Raw genomic sequence first — 22,293 nt, 5'->3', positions numbered from 1 at the left:
CAAGATAACAGTTATTATTTCCAATAACATTCTTCTCACCATATGTTTATCTTCTTACAAGAGCGTATACTGACACAAATTAATATTTTCTTATATCTTACAGCAATGGCGGCTGTCGTTTCCTTTGAACAATAAAAGTACACCTCCTTCTAAAATACATCCTTCTGTAGTCAAGTCTACTAGCAGAGAAAACAGAATTAGTAAGGTCACAGAATACACAAGTGTGTTAAAAATCACGGAACGCTAACTAGCCAACGATATTACTTACAAAGCTGCGCTCTCGCAGGCAAAAGGATAATTCAGGTTATGAAGTAATAATATAAATCAGAAAAATAGGAGTGAAAAGCGTCCGTGTGAAGCTAGCATCCCTCTTTCACAGTTCTTGATAGATGCGCCATAGTACTAGAGTTCTTTGTACAAAATTTTAATAGTTCGGCAGAATTTAACGAAGAAAACAACAATACTCGAAAAATTTTCTTATGGAAAATATTATTTGTCAATTTCCGCAAAATCTAAATTCGTACACCACTTCTGAGGACAGTTCTGAACAGAACTCCAAGAGCTCTATCGAAAATCCTAATAACATATTTCTGTGCAGCTAGTATTTTACGATACAGTTGCAATTTAAGTAGAAAATCCTTTCACTTATTGTGAAGTTGGCACCATTTTTACAGAAATGTATAGATATGCCATAGTTCTAGAGTTCTTTGTACAAAATTTCAATAGTTATTCAGAAATTAGCGTGGCAAACAACAATACTAGAAAAAAATTTGGAATGGAAGCCATTCTTTGTCAATTTTCGCAAAAAGTAAATTCGTACAACAGTTCTGAGAACAGTTCTATCGAAAATCTTTATGACATATTTTTGTGCAGCTAATAGTTTACGAGATAATTTCAATTTAAGGAGGAAACCTTTTCACTTACTGTGAAGTTAGCCCCCTTTTTGTCAGAAATACGGTTGTCACAATAAATCACTTGTGCGTAGATTCCAACTGCATTGATCGTTACAAATATATAACCATGGACCAACTGCGCACATTTCTTGCAGCGTTGGTCAAAGCATTCAGCTTATCCGTTGTGAAAATACCACACTTGACGCTATTGTAAAATTTACACTGGATGGCTTCCGTTTATCTCCAGTGTCAGCATCTATCGAATTATCTTCATGCAAGCTTGATACCATGATTACACACTTCCCCCTTTTAGGTACGGAGGAAACTAGAGTTCAGTCTTGTGGAAGCCAAAAAAGGAACTGTGGGCAGCCATTCCTTCACTGAAAGCAAACTCTAGAGAAATCTCATGCTTGTTTTTCTTCATCGTGCCAACAAAAGAAAAATTCTCCCTTCTTAGCTCTATTATCAGTCCAATACTAATAAACCAGTTGTCCGCTTTCACATTTCGACCTGACCGATATACATGTTTACACAGTTACAGAACAACATCGAAATGTTTATTGCTCAGTTGGTACAACTGTCAACAAAAGGGTTGTGTCAATTTATTATAATGCAGACCAAGTGGGTCTCTCGTAAATGATATTATCTCATTAACTGTTATCCCCACAAAAAAAATCTTATTACAGTTTTCTGTAGAACTCTTAGGATCCTATTAAGAAATGCTATCAGACCTTTTGTACTAATTTATTACTTTTACATAACAAAAGTGAGTCCCACATTAATTATCTCATATAATGTTATCGTCACAATAAATGTTATTATAGTTTTCGGTAGAACTCTGTAGGTGCTACTCACAACTGTCATCCGAACTGTTCTACGAATTTTGTTTTTGTAGAGAATGTGAGTATCAGATTAAAACAATTATCGCCACAAAAAGGTTCTTAACATTTTCAATATAGCTCTATGGGCGCTATCCAGAACTGCCAACAGAACTGTTATAGAAATTTATCTTTTTCCAAACTGACAATTATTTACTGTACCAAAATTTTGCCGAGTTATTGTTTTCTTCCTCAAATTCTGCACAACTATTCGTGTTTTGAGCAGGGACCTCTAGAACTATTGCATACATATCAAGAACTATGAAAAAAATGTATATTTCTCGTAAAAGGGGTGCTAACTTCACACGATTTCAATGGCACCCCCTGCAGTAGGGGAGGCAAAGTCACCCGCAAGAAACGCCGATTGCTCCGCGCTGAAACGCGACTTGGAAGGAAGACTGGTCCAAAAATACGGTAGCCAGTTATCCCAGCTCACACGCTCCAGCTGCGCCGATGCTGATTACTCGCTGTCACCATGCCACGGCGGCCCTGCTTACAATCCCACAGACTCCATGTAAAGGTGGCCTCATCTGTGAATAGGAGGATGACACAAATCCCAGAATCGTGGTTGCCTGGTAAAGAAACCAGTGGCAAAATAGCTCCCGATGTGGAAAGTCTGTCGCTAGTTTGACCCGCACACGCTATAAGTGATGAGGGTAGTAACACTTGTCATGGAGAATATTCCACACGGTCGTCTGGCTTACCCTGTATTGTTGGGCTCAGTGGCTGGTACTCACACGACGGTCGCCTTCCATTGTCTTAATCACATTTTCCTGTAAGTCTGGTGAACGAATGTACGTCCTTCATGCTTTCCTGCTTCCTTAAACGACCCTGTCTCAGAAAACGGTGAAACACTGTTGCAGATATTGAATGCTATGGTTGTTGTTAGTGGGGATAGGTTTTCTGAAACAACATTGCTACCCGCCACCCTTTGCCATTCGCCTTTCTATAAATAAACGCCATACCGATAAGCTCTCGATTCAAGCGCGGGACCATTGGGTACAACGCTGTAGCGCAGCCAGTACAAGGTGTGTCAGCAAGAGAAGTGAATCTTACACAACTTACCAGTTACTATGGCAGCGGAGGGCGCTAGGGCCTGATGCGTCCTACATTTCCATCCTCCATGTTGTTTACCGATGAAGCAACGTTCGGACGTGATGGAACCTTCAACATTCACAATTCGCATGTTTGGAATGAGGATAACCCACATGCCACAGTTACTAACGCTCATCAAGTGCGGCTCTTCGTTAATGTGTGGGTCGGTGTTGTTGGGGACTGTTTAATTGGACCGTATCTGCTACCTAGGCCATTAAATGGCAGGCACTATTACAATTTTATCGCCAGAGCATTGCCAGAATTCATGGAAGACGTCCCGCTCCCTACAAGACAAGGCATGTGGTTCCAACATGACGTGGCGCCGGTACATTTCAGTCGTCGTGTGCTTCGATTCCTGGACCGACGGTTCCCAGAAACGTGGATTGGCAAAGGTGGTCCCGTACCATGGCCTGCTCGATCCCCAGATATGTCCCCTATGGACTTTTTTGTGTGGGGAGAGATGTGGAACCTTGTTTACGCAACTCACGTTGCGTCAGAAGAGGATCTGGTTGCCCGGATAGTAGCAGCAGCAGGAACGATTCAGGACATTGCTGGGGTTTTTGCCAGTATCACACAGAATATCATCCGACCTTTGTTTACGTGTCAATGGAGGCGTTTTCGAAAATCTACTGTAATTGAAGTTGTGTTGTGTTAATGTGTTGTCTCTTGGTAAAAAAAAATGGAAAAGTGTTTGTTGGTTTCATCTTCCAGTATCGGTTTAAATACTCCTCATAGGAAAAAATGACATTAGGGAAAAATATTTGTTTTCATGTCCCCCACAACCTCCCAGAGTTTGTCGGTTTAAATACTTTTCACCCTGTATGTATATGTTTTTTTTTCCTTGCTCCTTGACTCCTCAGGCATCGTTTCCTGGAGTTAGTCGCCATTTAGCGAAACAGCCCTTTTAGAATGACTTCCGAATATCATGGACACATCATTACAGCTCAAATCAGCGAGCACTCTAGTAGCCACGGTATACCCGTTGATTACCAACACTCCAGTACGCGCGAAACAAGTCGAGCCGTGTAGCAGATAGCGGCAGGAATAGTTGTGTGGTGGGGAGGTGCGGACGATTGCTATCAGAACAACCACACCCGCAGCAGTCAGCTGCCATGGCTACGATGGAACACAAGCCTGACCCAGCCAAACACCGTGAGTACTGCAGCATTCATCAGAGCTCGCTTCTAATCGTACGAGAAGTCTTAAGAAAATTAGAAAATACTGCTGTGGTGTAGATTGCAATTTGACTCTGAACTCATACCATATCAAATAAAAAGACTCTGATCTTTTTGAGACAGGCCAACCGAACATGAGAACTCGCCTAACATGGTGAAGATCTACCTTCAGCATGCAAGACAGATTTACATCTACGCTCATTGAATCACTGTGAACTGCATGTCAGACGGCACTTTTTATGTGACCATATATTATGGTCTCTCCTTGTTCCATTCACGGATGGAGTGCTGGAAAAAGGAATCCTGTCACATTCTTGATTTAATCTACACTATCCTTAGGGAACTAGTTTGTGCGTGTGCAGAGAAGGTTTGAAAGATTGTGTGACATTTCTTTACACTCTCTCGCCACTCAAGCAATTTGCGCCACGACTCTTTGCATCTGCTCGATGTCCCCTTTCCGTATGATCTGATATTGGTCTTATACACTACAGTAATATTTTATTTCTTGGCGACGCCACGCTGACGTATTATATTCGGGTATACTTTAAACAGATGTGCCTTACCACGTTTCAAACGCATGTATTCTGTACGTATGAAACTAATATTCACCATTATGTCATATTAATTCGTTACAAGATATAGGCTGTCCAGTAGTCGTATTTGGTTTCCAATTTTTCTGCAGATATTAAGATGACCACTACTGACCGAAATCGAAGGCCTGAGAACACAAGTTTTGCGATCATAGATGTCTACACTTCCTGGAACACTGTTTTTACTCGCGACTGTATTGTAGCTTGAATATTAAGCTATCGGTTGCTCAAGTGATTCGTATGCAAACTCTTTTATATACAGTTTCCATTTTCGCAGTACCCATCCAGTGAATGGCGGACTGCCGTCTCCTTTAGTTATAACTGAGCCTACAGTATCATGTCCTTCGCCGCCCTGCACTTCGTTACTCCTAAATATTTGTATGGCGTGACTTAATCTAGTTGCGACTTACTTATCTTGAAGGCAAAAGATATCCAGCATTTGCATTTTGTGATATGTACGCCTTTTAATTTATGAAAATTAAGAGCTAGTTGAGAGTCTTCGCATCGTTACTGATATTTTATGGACACCTGACTGGAATGGTACTGTAATTATTTCGGGAAAGATTTTTCTCTTACATTACACCATCATCTGCGAAAAATTTGACATTACAAGTAAGATTGAATACGGTTCAGTGTTAGGTGAACTCTACAAGCACTCACTACAAGGTCAGAGGCAGACGACAACAGATATCCGGCGATTTTCTGCGTCAAGATAGAGATTGACATTCATAATTGTTGTTGTTGTGGTCTTCAGAGCGAAGACCGGTTTGACGTAGCTCTCAATGCTCCTCTACCCTGTGCAAGCCTCTTCACCTCGGAATAACTAATGCAACCTATATCCTACTGTGCTCATCTCTTGGTCTCCCCCTACGACTTTTAACCCCCCCCCCCCCCCCCCGGCCAACAGTTCTCTCCAGTTCTCGACTAGTAGTGTATGCCGTCAAACGATCCCTTCTTCTGGTTAAGTTGGGCCACAAATTTCTTGTCACTCCAATTCTGTTCAGTAACTCCTCAGCAGTTATGTGCTCGTTCCATCTAACCTTCAGCATTCTTCTGTAGTACCTTATTTCGAAATCTTCAATTCTCTTTTTGTGTAAACTGTTTATCGCCACTGGTTTACTTCCAGACATTGCTACGTTCCCGAGAAATGCCTTCAGAAACGACTTCCTAACACTTAAATCTTTATTCGATGTTAACAAATTTATCTTTTTCAGAAATTCTTTCTTTCCCATTACCAGTCTAGATTTTATATCCTCTCTACTTCAGCCATCGTCAGTTATTTTTCTGCCAAATACAAAACACATCTGCTACTTTAAGTGTCTCGTTTATTAATCTAATTCCTTTAGCAACACCTGATTTCACTCGACTATATTCCATTATCCTTGTATTGCATTTGCTGGTGTTTATCTTATACCGTCCATTCAAGATACTGTCCATTCCCTTGAACTGCTCTTCCAAGTGTTTGCTGTCTCTGACAGACTCACAATGTCATTGGCAAACCTCACAGTATTTTATTTCTTCTTCCTGAATTATAATTGCTGTTCAGAATTTTTCTTTGGTTTCCTTTACTGATTGCTCAGTGTACAGATTGAATAACGTAGAGGATAGGCGACAACCCTCTCTCACTCCCTTCTCAATCACTGATTCCGTTTTATGCCCCTCGACTCGTATAACTGCTGTCTTGTTTCTGTACCAGTTATAAATAGCCTTTTCACCTGTGTCTTGCCCCTGATTCCTTCACACTTTCAACGAGACTACTCCAGTCAACACTGTTACAAGCTTTCTCTAAGTCTACATATGCTATGAAGGTAGGTCAGCCTTTCGTTAACCTATCCACTACAGTACGTTGTGGTGTCAGTATTGCCTCACCTGTTTCTACATTTCTCCGGAATACAAACTGATCTTCCCTCATAACTATATTTTTTAAGCAATTATAGCATTATTTTTGTTTTGCTGCACGGATAGTTATCGTGCTGGATAATGTGATGTCCTGTGGCGGAAGATATAGAACATCATGAGATTCAAATAGTCAGTAAGATTATTGTGACTGGTTTTGACCACGAATTTGTCATCATTAGATCGTCCTTGTTATACCAAAAAGCAAACTTCTACAAATCAATGACAGGCGACCTGCACACTTGGATTTTCTTGGAGTTAGTGGCTGGCATGTCGTGGAGATACAAATTCACAGAATGACAGCAAAGTTTGATCTTTGAGGAAGGCCATTCTTGCTCAAAAGTTGATGAATAAATCTACTAGCTTCTAACATGAAATTACATCAACGAACTTCAACATGAGGACTTCTCTGAATACTGTATTGCAAACCGCCACGAAAGCTGTAGTCGACTTGAGACCTCTCTGAAATACAGTCTGAACCAATGCTGTAAGCTATCGGTTGATCATTCAACATTGGGGATAAGGTACTGAAATCTCTCAATCAAAAGTACATTGAGATAACAGCATAACTGTTAAGATACTATCGTGTGATAGTTATGTCAGTTATTTTAAACGGCTTTTGTAAATCTATGGAGAGGAAATCTGCCGGCCAGGGTGGCCGAGCCGTTCTAGGCACTACAGTCTGGAACCGAAGGACCGCTACGGTCGCAGGTTCGAATCCTGCCTCGGGCATGGATGTGTGTGATGTCCTTAGGTTAGTTAGGTTTAAGTAGTTCTAAGTTCTAGGGGACTGATGACCTTAGAAGTTAAGTCCCATAGTGCTCAGAGCCATTTTGAACCATTTGAGATGAAATCTACCTGTTCAGCTGTATTTAATATTCAAGATGTTGCGTGGGAATGTAACTTGCTGTTTTCCACAGGCTAACTTTTCTTCCAGAATTCTAGTAAATCTACTTTTTCTGAACAAATACGTTCTTGGATCCAAGCATTGATAGCCTTAATGGACACGGCCTATAATTCTGTGTATCCATTCTTTTACTCCTATAGCCGGGAGTGACCTTTCCACTACAAAAAAATTTGGGTGATCGCTAGGAATCGAACCCAGGACTTCGCATCAGTAGTTAACTGATTGAACATGGGTTAGGCCTGTTACTTTCGATGTTGAAGTAGGAGGGAGTAAGTGCTGGGACAGTAGGATGCTTCAGTAAGAATACATTTACTCATGTCAACATACTGATCACACATGAACATACAGGAAGATTTCGAAACTAGAAGCAATCTTTGCATAGAACATACAAGTGCATGACAGTATCAGTAAATAATTTTTTCGTTTTTATATTTTCGGGGAAAAGCTGTTATTTTTATTTTTAAATGTCATGCATAGTGTTCGTCTGTCAAAAATAAATAAATCAGACATTGTAAACAGTAACTATGTTTTTTCCGACAACTGTTTCAGTTACTCAGCGCATATACCTAAGCTACCAAACTTAACCACTATTCCAGTATTCACATCTGCTGTAATATGTGTAACTCTTAAATATTCTTCTGAGTTCCTAAAGAACCTATCGTATCAAAATTAGAGGTAGTAGTTTAACTGTCTTCTTCCAACCTTTTGTAAAGTAGACAGCAGTTAAAGCTGCATCCGAAGTAACAAAGAGTTAGTGGTGATTGCTTGACTGTAGAGGTGTAGTTTCCCCCCTTTCTCCATAAATAATGTAATTTCTACAGAATAAGTTAATTTTATTAGGCCCTAGCAGAACGGTAACCTGCTGGTCAGACGCCGTGTATTTTTGCTGTTGTGTTAATTTCCTCATTGACTGACAGGATTAATAAGATTTCCCCTCCTTTCTGTAACATTAAAATCGATCCAAGATGGATAATGTTTTCTTGTTCTCGGGACACGGCAAGGAACCACGCAGAAAAAATGCCCCCATAAATAATATTTGTGAAATTGTCTATTGCTCACTCTTATTGATGAAGGTATCACCGTCTTAAACAGAAACTCTTCATGCGGAACTTTCAGTAGTCCCTGAGCTCTCTTACGAACAAAATGTGTTTGTGCAAGCGCAGTCTTTTAGAAAATTTTTCAATACAAATGTAGATTGGAAACTGATGCAAGTGAAACGTTCGTTTAGAAACAAACAGGTTTTACAAAAAAATTCAAATGGCTCTGAGCACTATGGGACTCAACTGCTGAGGTCATTAGTCCCCTAGAACTTAGAACTAGTTAAACCTAACTAACCTAAGGACATCACAAACATCCACGCCCGAGGCAGGATTCGAACCTGCGACCTTAGCAGCGTTGCGGTTCCAGACTGCAGCGCCTTTAACCGCACGGCCACTTTGGCCGGCTAGGTTTTACATGTCAAGAGGAACTAGAGGAAAACATGGTAAGAAAATAATAACTTGCCTTGTAATTTCAAAACTTTTAGGTGTCCATACTAGTGAGAATTAAAAGTGAAAATAAGACACAGTTTGGAACTCCTAAAACAACGTAATTCAAAAAATGGCTCTGAGCACTATGGGACTTAACATCTATGGTCATCAGTCAAAACAACGTAATTCAGCCACATTTTCACTTCGAATTATTGCAAATCAGTTATGTCAGTTATTTTGTTCATTTTCATTCGTAATGTCGTATTGGATAATGTTCTGTGGTAACTCACCCTTAAGAAACAAAGTTCATGCTGGAAAACTATATAAGAATAATATGTGGTGCTCGGTCCACGTTCATCTTGTAGACATCTGTTGAAGGACCCAAAGGAATTACAGCCACTACTGCAAGTGGGAACTGATTTAAATCAATGGGGAACAAACAGACACCACATACATATCTGTTAACGGAGTTTGGAATTTTAACTACTGCTTCATAACAACACCATAAGGAGAAATTACATTCATTACTTGAATTAAGGTTGTCTTTCGCACAAAAAGGGGTGCTCAACGCTGCCACAAAAATTTTTGATCACCTACCCAATGACACAAAATTTTAAAGCAAACTCATAGAGTTTCTCCTTGACAACCCGTTCTATTAGATAGCTGAATTTCTGTTTTTGTAATATATAGAAGTTTTTGAGTAGGAACACCTAGTAGTTATGTTTACATTTGGATTTATAATGTGAATGTGAAATTACTCATAGCACATCATCACCATTAATCGTATGTCGACAGTGTTTTTATGAAGTGTAATTAACATCCAACCAACATCTAATTCTCAAACAGCGAACGTGTGGACTTTGAACCACTGATTACGCTAACGAATACGAGAGAAGTGTTTTGAATAACATGCTGGTGGAGATTCCAGCACTTGTAGCAGGTAACAGGCATATTTCCACATAAAATCTTGTCGAAAAGATTAAATGATAATTGTTTATCGGCAACGTGATGCTGTAATGTACACAGATAATTATCTGTTCATGTGCACCACGAAGCCTAACAGTAGCGGCAAGTTAACTATCTAAAAGTGGCCACAGTTTTATAAAGCTGACAGTAGCAATAAATGCGTGATGAAAAGTTTTAAAATGATCGCGACTTTCAGAATCCACTTCAGTGAATAACGCTGATTTTTCCGAATTTTGTTTACATAATAGAGGCACGTAACTTTTCAATAACCTCTCTACCTTTTTATGACAGAGAGGAGTGGAGCAGTGCCTTAAGACAATTCCACATTTAAGTGGTGTGCACGCTTGGAGATACAGTCATACCAGGGTTTGAACTTCAGAAGAAACTTAACAATAGTCCGGTATTGAAAAACCCTTAAGACTACATAAAACGGAGAAAGGATCACGCTCTAACAGAATTCAAGTTCCAAATGATCTGAAATAAGCTGCGAAATTATCTTCTTTTTTTGTTCCCATGTATCGAGAATCTCTCGCCTACCGAAAAGTTGCGTGAGACTGGAAAAGGACAATTGTCATTATTTTCTACAAAAAAGAAGGTTAACAGATCGTATTTACAGAACTCCACACCAGTGCCCTGATGTCCGTCTGCTATAGGATCCTAGACGATATTCTGAGCTCAAAGATATGACATTTGAGGATGGAAACAAGCTTCCATTAAAATATTAGCTCGCAGTTCAGAAAAAAACGCTAGTGTGAAACACAGCTTGCTTTATTCATACACACTTGCAAATAATAGATACAAATGAACAGGTAGATTCAGTCTTCCTAGATTTGCGAATCGGTTTCGGCTCTAACTGCAGGAAAATGTAAGTTGATGAAATATTTGGGAAAAATAAATCTGTAATATCAAATACAGTTCTAGTGGTGTGTTTCTTGACATAGCCATGTCGATGAAATATCTAGGCGGTAGCGTGACAAAGCTGTGTGAGGTTGGTTGTGTTGATTTGGGGGAAAGAAACCAAACAGTGAGGTCATCGGTCTCATCGGATTAGGTAAGGAAGTCGGCCGTTTTCTGGCAGAGGAACCATCCCGGCTTTAGCCTGAAGCGATTTACGGAAATCACGGAAAACCTAAATCAGGATGGCCGGACGAGGGATTGAACCATCGTCCTCCCGAATGCAGTCCAGTGTGTTAACCTCTGCGCCACCCCGCTCGGTAAAATGGTGTTGGGTGCAAGGAGCCTCTAAGGTCAGTGTTATTTATTTGTTACTTCTAATTTATTAATCATATTTCTAGCTCATTTATTGACGTAGGGACTCTTTGCAGCTTTTTTTGTCGGCGACATTCCCGCAATGCAGTACTGCTATTGCTAACATTCTGATACAACAACTTGCCAACAGTACGAGTACTCTCTTGTCAATAACTGTTGTTTCGTATGGAAAACTTCAACCTTTACACCAACTGTCACTTCACAAAAGAATTCAACACATGTCGCCAAGCAACAAACAGCATACTGACAAACTGGAATTACTATCTTTTCAGTATACTCTGCAAGCGCACCGATTAATGAACATAACTATGATGCTTCAGCGTTCTGCGATGTATACAGCCCGCATTGGAGCTCTCGGTACATCGTATAACCACCAGGTACCTTGAGGTTGCTGTCAGGTATTTTGATCTCTATAGTTTACTTTATTACGCTATCCCACAACGCGACCACCTGGCGATGGCGATTTCGTCAAATGCAATTTTATGTGCATTTTTCAGAAAATGTTCAGTTATTACCGATTTCTCCGGGTAGTGTAGGAACAGGAACCTGTCGCCTTATACCCACCGTGTAGTGTAGAAACAGACACTTCTCACCTTATACCCACTGTGTTGTCTCGTGTGCAAGCTCTGCACGACGTAACATTATCCACACTCAGACGATATTTTGCTAACGCTGAGACCTCCGAGGTCGACCTTATCTGTCACAGGCCTCTCGGTATACTTTACTTGAGAGAGCGAAGACGACTTGATGTTTTTTCTTCAGGAGCAGAGGACCACAGAAAGGATAGAAAGCACTTTCCACCTCGGCCATGTTCTGCTTGCAGTTACACGGGGGATATTTTTTGGCTGTTGTGACAGAAGTCTTTGGTAGGTGGGTCAGTTCTCGTGGCAAATCTTCTGTATCAGAGGCAGCTTCCATTCGATGAACCCGACTCAAAAGCACACTTTTCTAAGGAAGTCTTATAAACGGAACGATATAGTATATGTTGCTTAAAAGCATTTAACCTCTTTGGCAAGAGTATATCTTCTACATGAATGAAGGTACAAACGAAAGGTAAATTTTAGTTTACGCGTAAAGTTTTTATTTATCAAAACAATCACACGATTTTACAAGGGTATTTCTTTTACACGCTTGCATATACAACCTTGGGGTTCATTTTTACAATTACGTTTAGGATCAAGGATCTCATTTACTTTTCACAAATGTTCGATATTCCCTCCATTAGACGCACGACAAATATTCTGGCTAGTTACATACTTGTGTGTGGTTGTCTGGAGTTAATACTATCGCTGCAGCTATTTTCGTCGAACTTCGTCGAACTTCATCCAAATTTGTTGGAAGGCGAGGCCCACATACGGAATCTTTCAAAAATGTGCAGGAAAAACTAACCCGCATACCGTGAGATCAAGCGACCTTGGAGGTCAATGGTGCAACTCGATTTTCGTGCACTCCTTACGGCCGGTACCCCATAATGGAAGCTCATTGTTAGGAAATGCTCCCCTACACACGTGCCTGTGTGAGTGTGCTCCGTTGCACTGAAAGATGAAATTTAGCTACATGTTCTCGCAGTCGTGGAGAAGAGAAAATGAGCGAGCTAGACCCTTACCGACAACAGCAATAAGAACTGGTGCCAATTTAGACTATTAAGTTCTCATGCGTAAATTACGATCCGTCCTAAGACACCGTCTGCTTTCAAGTAGAAGGATTAGTCTTGTCAAATGAAACTTTCTGAGGAATCCTGAAACTGAATACCGAAGCAAATTACTCTTGAAAGGTAAATATAAAAAAAAACAGCGGATGTCATACGCATAATACTCATCATTTCGGTAGCCGATCACGAGGGCCCATAATAATTATCAAGATAGCATTGTAAGTAGCAGCGGTTAGACGACAGACTTTCTGCCCAAATGAAAGTATGCTCGTTACCGAACTCATTATCAGTGGTGGTCACTGGCCTTCTGATCTGCCACATACTTGAGCAAATACTATCATGTGCTTGAAATGCGGTTATCAGACTTCGAATCTGCATGAGCTGGATATTCCGAAAGCTGCCTTGCTGGCGTCGTTGTATCGGAAGATGGCGTGGCGTAGGCTCTTATCCGGTTGCCCTTTAAGAAAAGTAAATGAAAGAAGTGAAAGAATATGAATAAAAGCAGAAGAAAGTATTACGAACACCAAGATACCATAGTTAAAGAGCAGCTACTGATCAACAGCTGATAGCTTTGGACGACACCGTAAAATCCGCCACGACTTTTTTGTCGGATCTAAGATAGATTGCATACAATAAATGAAATACCGGCTTGTTATATTATTACTGTTAATTTATTTCAATTTGTCAATAGAAGTTTGTAAATAGAAGTTATTGCGATCAGATGTCTTCCTGCCATATTTATAACTTGTAGAATTTTGTATGTACGCACGGGTAACGTAGCACGTTCCCAACGATATTTCAGAAAACGAACTAGTTACCATCTGTAGGTGGTTCGTGGTAACTGCTACTCTGCTCTTGTCGGCGTCAGGGTGGTCCATCGATTATGACCGGGCCAAATATATCACGAAATAAGCATCAAACGAAAAAACTACAAAGAACGAAACTCGTCTAGCTTGAAGGGGAAAACCAGATGGCACTTTGGCCCGCTATGTGGCGGTGCCATAGGTTCAAATGGTTCAAATGGCTCTGAGCACTATGGGACTTAACATCTATGGTCATCAGTCCCCTAGAACTTAGAACTACTTAAACCTAACTAACCTAAGGACAGCACACAACACCCAGCCATCACGAGGCAGAGAAAATCCCTGACCCCGCCGGGAATCGAACCCGGGAACCCGGGCGTGGGAAGCGAGAACGCTACCGCACGGGTGCCATAGGTCAAACGGATATCAACTGCGTTTTTTAAAATAGGAACCCCCATTTTTTATTACATATTCGTGTAGTACGTAAAGGAATATGATTGTTTTAGTTGGGCCACTTTTTTCGCTTTGTGATAGATGGCGCTGTAATAGCCACAAACGCATAAGTACGTGGTGTCACGTAACATTCCGCCAGTGCGGACGGTATTTGCTTCGAGATACATTACCCGTGTTAAAATGGACCGTTTACCGATTGCGAAAAAGGTCGATATCGTGTTCATGTATGGCTATTGTGATCAAAATGCCCAACGGGCGTGTGCTATGTATGCTGCTTGGTATCCTGGACGACATCATCCAAGTGCCCAGACCGTTCGCCGGATAGTTACGTTATTTGAGGAAACGGGAAGTGTTAAGCCACATGTGAAACGTGAACCAAAACCTGCAACAAATGATGATGCCCAAGTAGGTGTTTTAGCTGCTGTCGCGGCTAATCCGCACATCAGTAGCAGACAAATTGCGCGAGAATCGGGAATCTCAAAAACGTCGGTGTTGAGAATGCTACATCAACATCGATTGCACCCGTACCATGTTTCTATGCACCAGGAATTGCATGGCGACGACTTTGAAAGTCCAGTACAGTTCTGCCACTGGGCACAAGAAAAATTACGGGACGATGACAGATTTTCTGCACCCGTTGTATTTAGCGACGAAGCGTCATTCACCAACAGCGGTAACGTAAACCGGTATAAAATGCACTATTTGGCAACGGAAAATCCATGATGGCTGCGTCAAGTGGAACATCTGCGATCTTGGTGGGTTAATGTATGGTGCTGCATTATGGGAGGAAGGATAATTGGCCCCCATTTTATCGATGGCAATCTAAATGGTGCAATGTATGCTGATTTCCTACTTAATGTTCTACCGATGTTACTCCAAGATGTTTCAGTGCATGACAGAATGGCGATGTACATCCAGCATGATGGATGTCCGGCACATAGCTCGCGTGCGGTTGAAGCGGTATTGAGTAGCATATTTCGTGACAGGTGGATTGGTCGTCGAAGCACCATACCATGGCCCGCACGTTCACCGGATCTGACGTCCCCGAATTTCTTTCTGTGGGGAAAGTTGAAGGATATTTGCTATCGTGATCCACCGACAACGCCTGACAACATGCGTCAGCGCATTGTCAATGCATGTGCGAACATTACGGAAGGCGAACTACTCGCTGTTGAGAGGAATGTCGTTACACGTATTGCTAAATGCATTGAGGTTGACGGACATCATTTTGAGCATTTATTGCATTAATGTGGTATTTACAGGTAATCACGCTGTAACAGCATGCGTTCTCAGAAATGATAAGACCGCAACGTTACATAATCACATTGGAACAACCGAAATAAAATGTTCAAACGTACCTACATTCTGTATTTTAATTTAAAAACCTACCTGTTACCAACTGTTCATCTGAAATTGTGAGCCATATGTTTGTGACTATTACAGCGCCATCTATCACAAAGCGAAAAAAGTGGTCAGACTAAAACATTCATATTTCTTTACGTACTACAAGAATATGTCTTAAAAATGGGGGTTCCTATTTATAAAAAACGCAGTTGATATCCATTTCACCTATGGCAGCAACAAGTAGCGTGCCAACCATAGCACCATTTGGTTTCCCCCTTCAAGCTAGACAAGTTTCGTTCCTTGTAGTTTTTTCGTTTGACGCTTATTTCGTGAGATATTTGGCCCGGCCACGATCAATGGACCGTATAGGACCGTAATAAAAATGAAATTAAGATGTACAGTTCACGCAGCCGAACAGGCGGATGTAATATGGAAATGGAAAAGCTGTGGTCGGCCCTAGGGTGGATTTAAACATCACAGCACTTTTATGAGCATCGTGCTATTGAAAGCAACAGGCAATTGCATTTCTCCGGCCTGTGAACAGACTTATATAGTTATAGGGGAGGACGTACTGTTTAATGCGGACTCAGAAGCATGCTGCAGCTTGTTTTTTTTTCACATTAAATACATTAAATATCATTTCCAGAGGCCAAATAAGTAAGGAGTGACGGATAAAAGCTTGCATTTCTAGTCTGCCAATTAACTATTGAGCCAGCAAATCATGGAAATGGACCAAAAAAGTTGTTCACTGCATTCCAGTAGATAACAAAAGCACGAGACTACGATCCGTTAGAAGACAAGTAGATGGCATTAGAAAGTTACGCAAGAACTACATGGATGTTGATAGCTGAAGAACACAACATTGGCAGAAGTCTGGAATAGCTTCCATTCAACCAATGATGTCAAATGAACTAAAGTAGAGATGACGATCTATGCTCCAAAGCAGAAAGCTGGCCAAGTTAATTCGTGAACTGTGAATGGCTAGACGTTTGTCATTTTGTCCAGAGTTGACTCAGATCGAACATAGCACTGAATTATAATCATACTAATATAAACATGAAATGCTTTAAGAATATCATGGGACACCTCGTCGGAGTGCCTACTGCAGAATATGTATTCGTATTCTCAAGCACGGTCACTTGTGAATTGTTGACCCAAGTTAAGCAAGTTCCACAATACATGATTACGATATGGGCTCCCTGTCGAGCATACTCCTACAACTATGAGGATATTTGCACGCCTTATAAATAATTTTTATTTTATTTATTTATTTATTGTTACGTGGGACCAAATTAAGGAGAAGTCTCCATGGTCATGGAACGAGTCAATACATGAAATTATAACACGATAGCAGAAACAGATAAAATGAAATATAAAAAACATATTCAGGCGACAAGTCGTAAGTTTAAATAAAGAATATCAATAATGTTACACCGGAATTTGCTTAATTTTTTAGCTCTTCCAGGAGCTCCTCGACAGAATAGAAGGAGTGAGCCATGAGGAAACTCTTCAGTTTAGACTTATAAGAGTTTGGGCTACTGCTAAGATTTTTGAGTTCTTGTGGTAGCTTTTTGAAAATGGATGCAGCAGAATACTGCACTCCTTTCTGCACAAGAATCAAGGAAGTGCATTCCACATGCAAATTTGATTTATGCCTAGTATTAACTGAGTGAAAGCTAATCATACCTGCCACAGCGTACTAAGACCTTACTGATCTTCTATAAAAATCTCTCGACACTCAACAGTGACTCTGGCTACCTCACAAACAAATTAAAGGGTCCTGACTGGGGAGAAGCTAATGCAGGCAGACATCTGGACATACCTCGACCTTCTAAACAAGCCCGCACTAGAGATAACAATAGCCCAAATGCTTTTGTTTTAGCACTCCCCGTGTTGGGTGTGAGGCACCTTCAAGCACTGCTGCTATGCGTCACCCATGTGCTGGTCTTCAGCTTGCGCACAGACATGTCGATGGCGGTCGTTGTCATGGCCAACAACACCGCTGGCAACCCTAACATCAAGGTGGGTACCTGGTGGCCGAACTGCTGGGCCCTCACAACGATCAACTAGTGTATGTAACTTATAATTACTATAAATAGGACTGATATGTAGTTTTCGTATTACTCATAAGCTTACGTAAGTTGAGTTTAGCATTTTTGTTCAATGGTTCAAAATACTGACGGTACAGTAAGGCCCTCCTTCTGTATGTGGCAAGGTTCTAGTACAATTGGTTTATCATTCCTTTACCATGACCCCACACAACTCTATGATCTTTCTGAAAAGTAGCAGTGTATGTTTTTAATAACAAATGACTACTGAGACTTGTCTCTGGCAAAAGTTCTTACGTTTTCTATACGTTGGTTCAGTGAAAACAAATTCTGGCTCCCCATTCAACGCTGCCACATATTCACCTTACGGATTTCATTAATAATGTATGATTAAATAAACTGGTTGCAGTCCTTCCCGGAGTCTGGCCTCAGAGTTCACCTGTGCTAAGTGCTATGTGCCATGTAACTACTAATCAGTCATAAAATGTCTCCATATCATAACATTTATTACATAAACACAACTCACAAAAGATTTCCACAAAAACAACAGGCACTGGCCATGTTTTCTCATTGTTGCAAACCTATTATTGGATGGCCTACACTGAAACTAGGGTATTGTAGGTCTACATGACCTACCACAACATCATTTCCCTCTGAACTCCCTTTTGCCATCTCACTAAAATTTATTTATAGATGTGCCTCTCCCCACCAGTTTAGGAAATGCGAGATCACAAAAACGAAATATAAATATATACTTTATAGCAGAATGAAATTGATGTGTGAAATCTATAATCTTAAAGAATTCTTTTGTGCTGATTCCAAAACTAGTCCTATATTTTGCGAGTCCATAATACTTCTGTTGTTTTGGAGACTTTAATATTGTGAATAATATTTTAGTAATATTAATTCAGCCGATGTCTTTCTGAAAAACACTATCTTTTGTTCTCTAGCATTAACTGAATGAATATTATTTTTGAAAACAATCGTTTAATTGAATTTTAATATTGCACTACAGCTTCCTTTGTTAATATTTTGAGAAATTATATTTGTTTTGTAAAGTTACTCCACTCCATGATAGGCAAAACAGTACAGCAATAGTTTTTCTTGATTGTGTAAAGAAATAGCCTCAGTTAGAAAGTTATTTTTCTTACAAACAATATGTTTCACCTTGTTAAGATTTCATCAAATTTTATGAAAACCTGTCAAGAGCATTTCAAATCTCTGGCTGGGAAGATGCGTGGTCAGAAATGATAGTGAATCAACTAAAAGATATTTCTACTTCTGTGGGACTATATCTAATTACAGATCGTGAACACCACCAAATGAGCCAAAAGTACATCATATAAACCTGAAAATTGGGTAAACAAACCTCGTACAAGGAGATCACATTGGAACTATCTAGTTCCAATGTTGTCCCCTTGATTTTTGGGTTTATACGATGTATGTGTGGCTCTACATTGCGCTTTATTTGGGGGTGCTCATGACTTACTAGTGTATCTTGTCTGACAGAAACATCTTTCAATGGTTTCTTCATCATCAGTTCTGACCAAGTGTCTTTCCAGCTGATGACATGAAATTCTCTTGATAACTTTTCATAAAATCTGATAGGGCCTTAACGAGGTAAAATGAGTTATTTGTAACAAAAATAACTTGCAACTGAGACTGTTTCTCTATAGATATTCTATTTTATACATAAACACAAAGACACTTGAAAACAGCCTAGAAGGCTGTTGAGAACAAGCAGCAAAAGCAGAAAACCGAAACTTATTATAAGAAATACATTGCTGTGAAGAAATTGTATCTCATACTATCATACAAAGATAAGGGTAAGATACAATCTTATCAGCACATCAAAATTAAACTGTTGAAGATTATTGAAAGCATCAGATTTAATGAACAGTTAAAAGCAATTACAAGCTTGGTGAATGTTATTATTAAACGTATAACACAAGTCGCTTAGAAAGTGAAAAAGTGCAGTGATATTATCCTGATGAAATATGAAATTCACATTAAATTTAAATGGAAGCTCTAGTTCAATCGCAAATTATATCTAGCATACCTACAACTAGGAAAAACGTTCACTCTAATGTAATTTAATAATCAGATTAATTAACAAGTATGTACATCTTATGACTAAAAGAATTAGGGAAACACATATAAACAAAGTCACAGTGTTATAATTCATGCCCAAATGAAGGGAACTTATAAATGTGAACAAGCAGCATCAATAACTTAACATTTTTCCAACACATCGAGAGTTTCAATTTACAGAAGCAGAGCTGGATCTCCTGAATAAAGCACTAAAATTCCATCTACTTTCAAAACTACAAAGTAGCATGATTAAAAATTTCATAGTTAATACAAAAATACCGCTAGATATGACACAGCTCCCCACTGTATGCAAAAGCAAAATTATTTCTACAATCTCGTTTCAAAGCAAATAAAACACAGTGACATATTAACAAGAAATTAAATAAACATGGTGCATTAGGCATAAAGGCAACACATTGGTAATAATATAAAAAGATGAATATCTGAATAAAATTCATGAGTTATTCATAAAGAATGATATAAATTAAAAGATGACCCTACAAAATTAATGCACAAATGAAGAAAGTCCTTAAACTTACAATAATCTCTTCACAGATAAAGAGATAAAGGAATGCAAATAACTGTATTGGCTTCCTACGTGTCACAGTAAAAAAAAGAAAATTCATTGTGCAAATTTGGAACTTTTTTAAAATCAGCGATTACATACACACTAATCTATAACTGATCATGCCACACAGAAACCCATAGAAGACATATTTACCCTCAGTGACATGGAGATAAATTTTCAACTTGAAATAGGTAAGCTGAACAAAGAATTAGCAATACTAGAAAATTTGTATGAAGTACATTACTTCAGAGCACAGACAAAAAAAGTATAGACAGAAAAATTTAAGCAAAAATCAAAAGGAAATGAAATTATTGTAGAAATGGAGGAAGCTAAACAAAAAAAAAAAAAAAACAAGTTTGTTGTTCTGCCATTTTAAAGAATCACTTCAAATGAAATAACCAAAACTTTTAAAACTGCAAATATCAAAGTTAGCCCCCACACTGAAAACAATATTAGTAATGTAAGACATACAACCAGTACTACAGACCCATTTAGATGCACAAAATTTCATGTGATGATTGTGACAGGGTATGCTTTGGACAAATTGGTAGAAACTTTTGAATATGTTTCAAAGAGCACCTAAAATGTAATGATGACAGTACATGTGCCTTTAAACTACATCTGTGAAGCAACAAACATATATTTAAAATATTAGTGAGAAGCTCCAGATTTAACATTATGATAAGAACGGGAAGCAAATGAATATCTTCGAAGAAATGTAAATTTGCAGTCATTTAAATGTCAACCTGATACACTTCTTAATGAGCAAACAGAACTTCAGAACAAAAAATTCCTGGGTAACTTTAGCCTCATTTTGCTAATCAACAATCACAGATTGCCTATACAATAAAATGAAATTTAAAATATGATCTCATCTCACCATACACTTTAATATTTGTTCTTATTTTATTTTTGTCATTTTTCATACCACTTAATTTCTTACCATGTTTTTAACTTTTATCATATACACCCATCTTCGTATTTGAATTCAGTGTTCCAGATGTTCCATGCTTAACGTTACTATTTGATCAGTATAATACCTTTGTAAATGTCAAGTTGTCAAGCCAAAAAGACAGAATTTGAGGACCAAAACAAACAGAAAAAAATCAAAGACGCTCTCATTTCATTTGTAAGGCGTAGTTTTCTACTGCAGATAAATATATTTAAATTACGTTACAGTCACATCATTATATTTCCATGTATAGAGGTAATATAATACACACATCAAAAAAGTTTTGCGTCACCTTGGTTCCGAGAGTTCCGGAAACTGTACAGAAAACTGGAATAGAGATCAACATAAACATTATTTCCACACACTTTATTGTTCATAAAAACTACACATTTCATGTTGTACCACTATACAGCGAGACCTTCAGAGGTAGTGGTCCAGACCGCTGTACACAGCAGAACCTCTAATACCCAGTAGCACGTCCTCTTGCATTAATGCATGCCTGTATTCGTCGTGGCATACTATCCTAAAGTTCATCAAGGCACCGTTGGTCCAGATTATCCCACTCCTCATCGGCGATTCGGCGTAGATCCCTCAGAGTGGTTGGTGGGTCACGTCGTACGTAAATAGCCCTTTTCAATCTATCCCACGCACGTTCGATAGTTTTCATGTCTGGAGCACACGCTGGTCACTCTAGTCGAGCGTTGTCGTTATCCTGAAGGAAGTCATTCACAAGATGTGCACGATGGGGCGGGGGGGCGGGGGGGGGGGGGGTGATGTGCACGTCCACGAAGACGAATGCCTCGCCAATATGCTGCCGATATGGTGGCACTATCGGTCGGAGGATGGCATTCAATTATCGTATAGTCGTTACGACGCCTTCCATGACCACCAGCGGCGTACGTCGGCCCCATATAATGCCACCATGACCAAGCAGGGAACCGTCACATTGCTGCATTCGCTGGACAGTGTCTCTAAGGCGTTAAGCCTGACCGGGTTGCCTCCAAATACATCTCCGACGATTGTCTGGTTGAAGGTATATGCGACACTCATCGGTGAAGAGAACATGATGCCAATCCTGAGCGGTGGATTCGGCGTGTTGTTGGGCCCATCTGTATCGCGCTGCATGGTGTCGTGGTGGCATAGTTGGAGCTCGTCATGGACGTCAGGAGTGAAGTTGCGCATCATGCAGCCTGTGTTGCGCACAGTTTGAATCGTAACACGACGACCTTTGGCTGCACGAAAAGC

General features: G+C 39.8%; 1 protein-coding gene across 1 annotated transcript in view; it reads left to right on the top strand.

The window, feature by feature from the left end:
• The first annotated feature begins 17,354 nt into the window (after positions 1-17,354).
• The window catches only part of LOC126455936 (putative inorganic phosphate cotransporter), a 49,244-nt gene continuing 44,305 nt past the window's right edge, over positions 17,355-22,293 (top strand). The window contains exon 1 of the mRNA XM_050091698.1: positions 17,355-17,411. Within this exon, the coding sequence (XP_049947655.1) occupies positions 17,355-17,411 (57 nt within the window). The remainder of the gene's footprint in view (positions 17,412-22,293) is intronic.

Source organism: Schistocerca serialis, chromosome 1 (assembly GCF_023864345.2).
Source record: "Schistocerca serialis cubense isolate TAMUIC-IGC-003099 chromosome 1, iqSchSeri2.2, whole genome shotgun sequence".
NCBI lineage: Eukaryota > Metazoa > Arthropoda > Insecta > Orthoptera > Acrididae > Schistocerca > Schistocerca serialis.
This window is presented reverse-complemented; position numbering and strand designations above follow the sequence as displayed.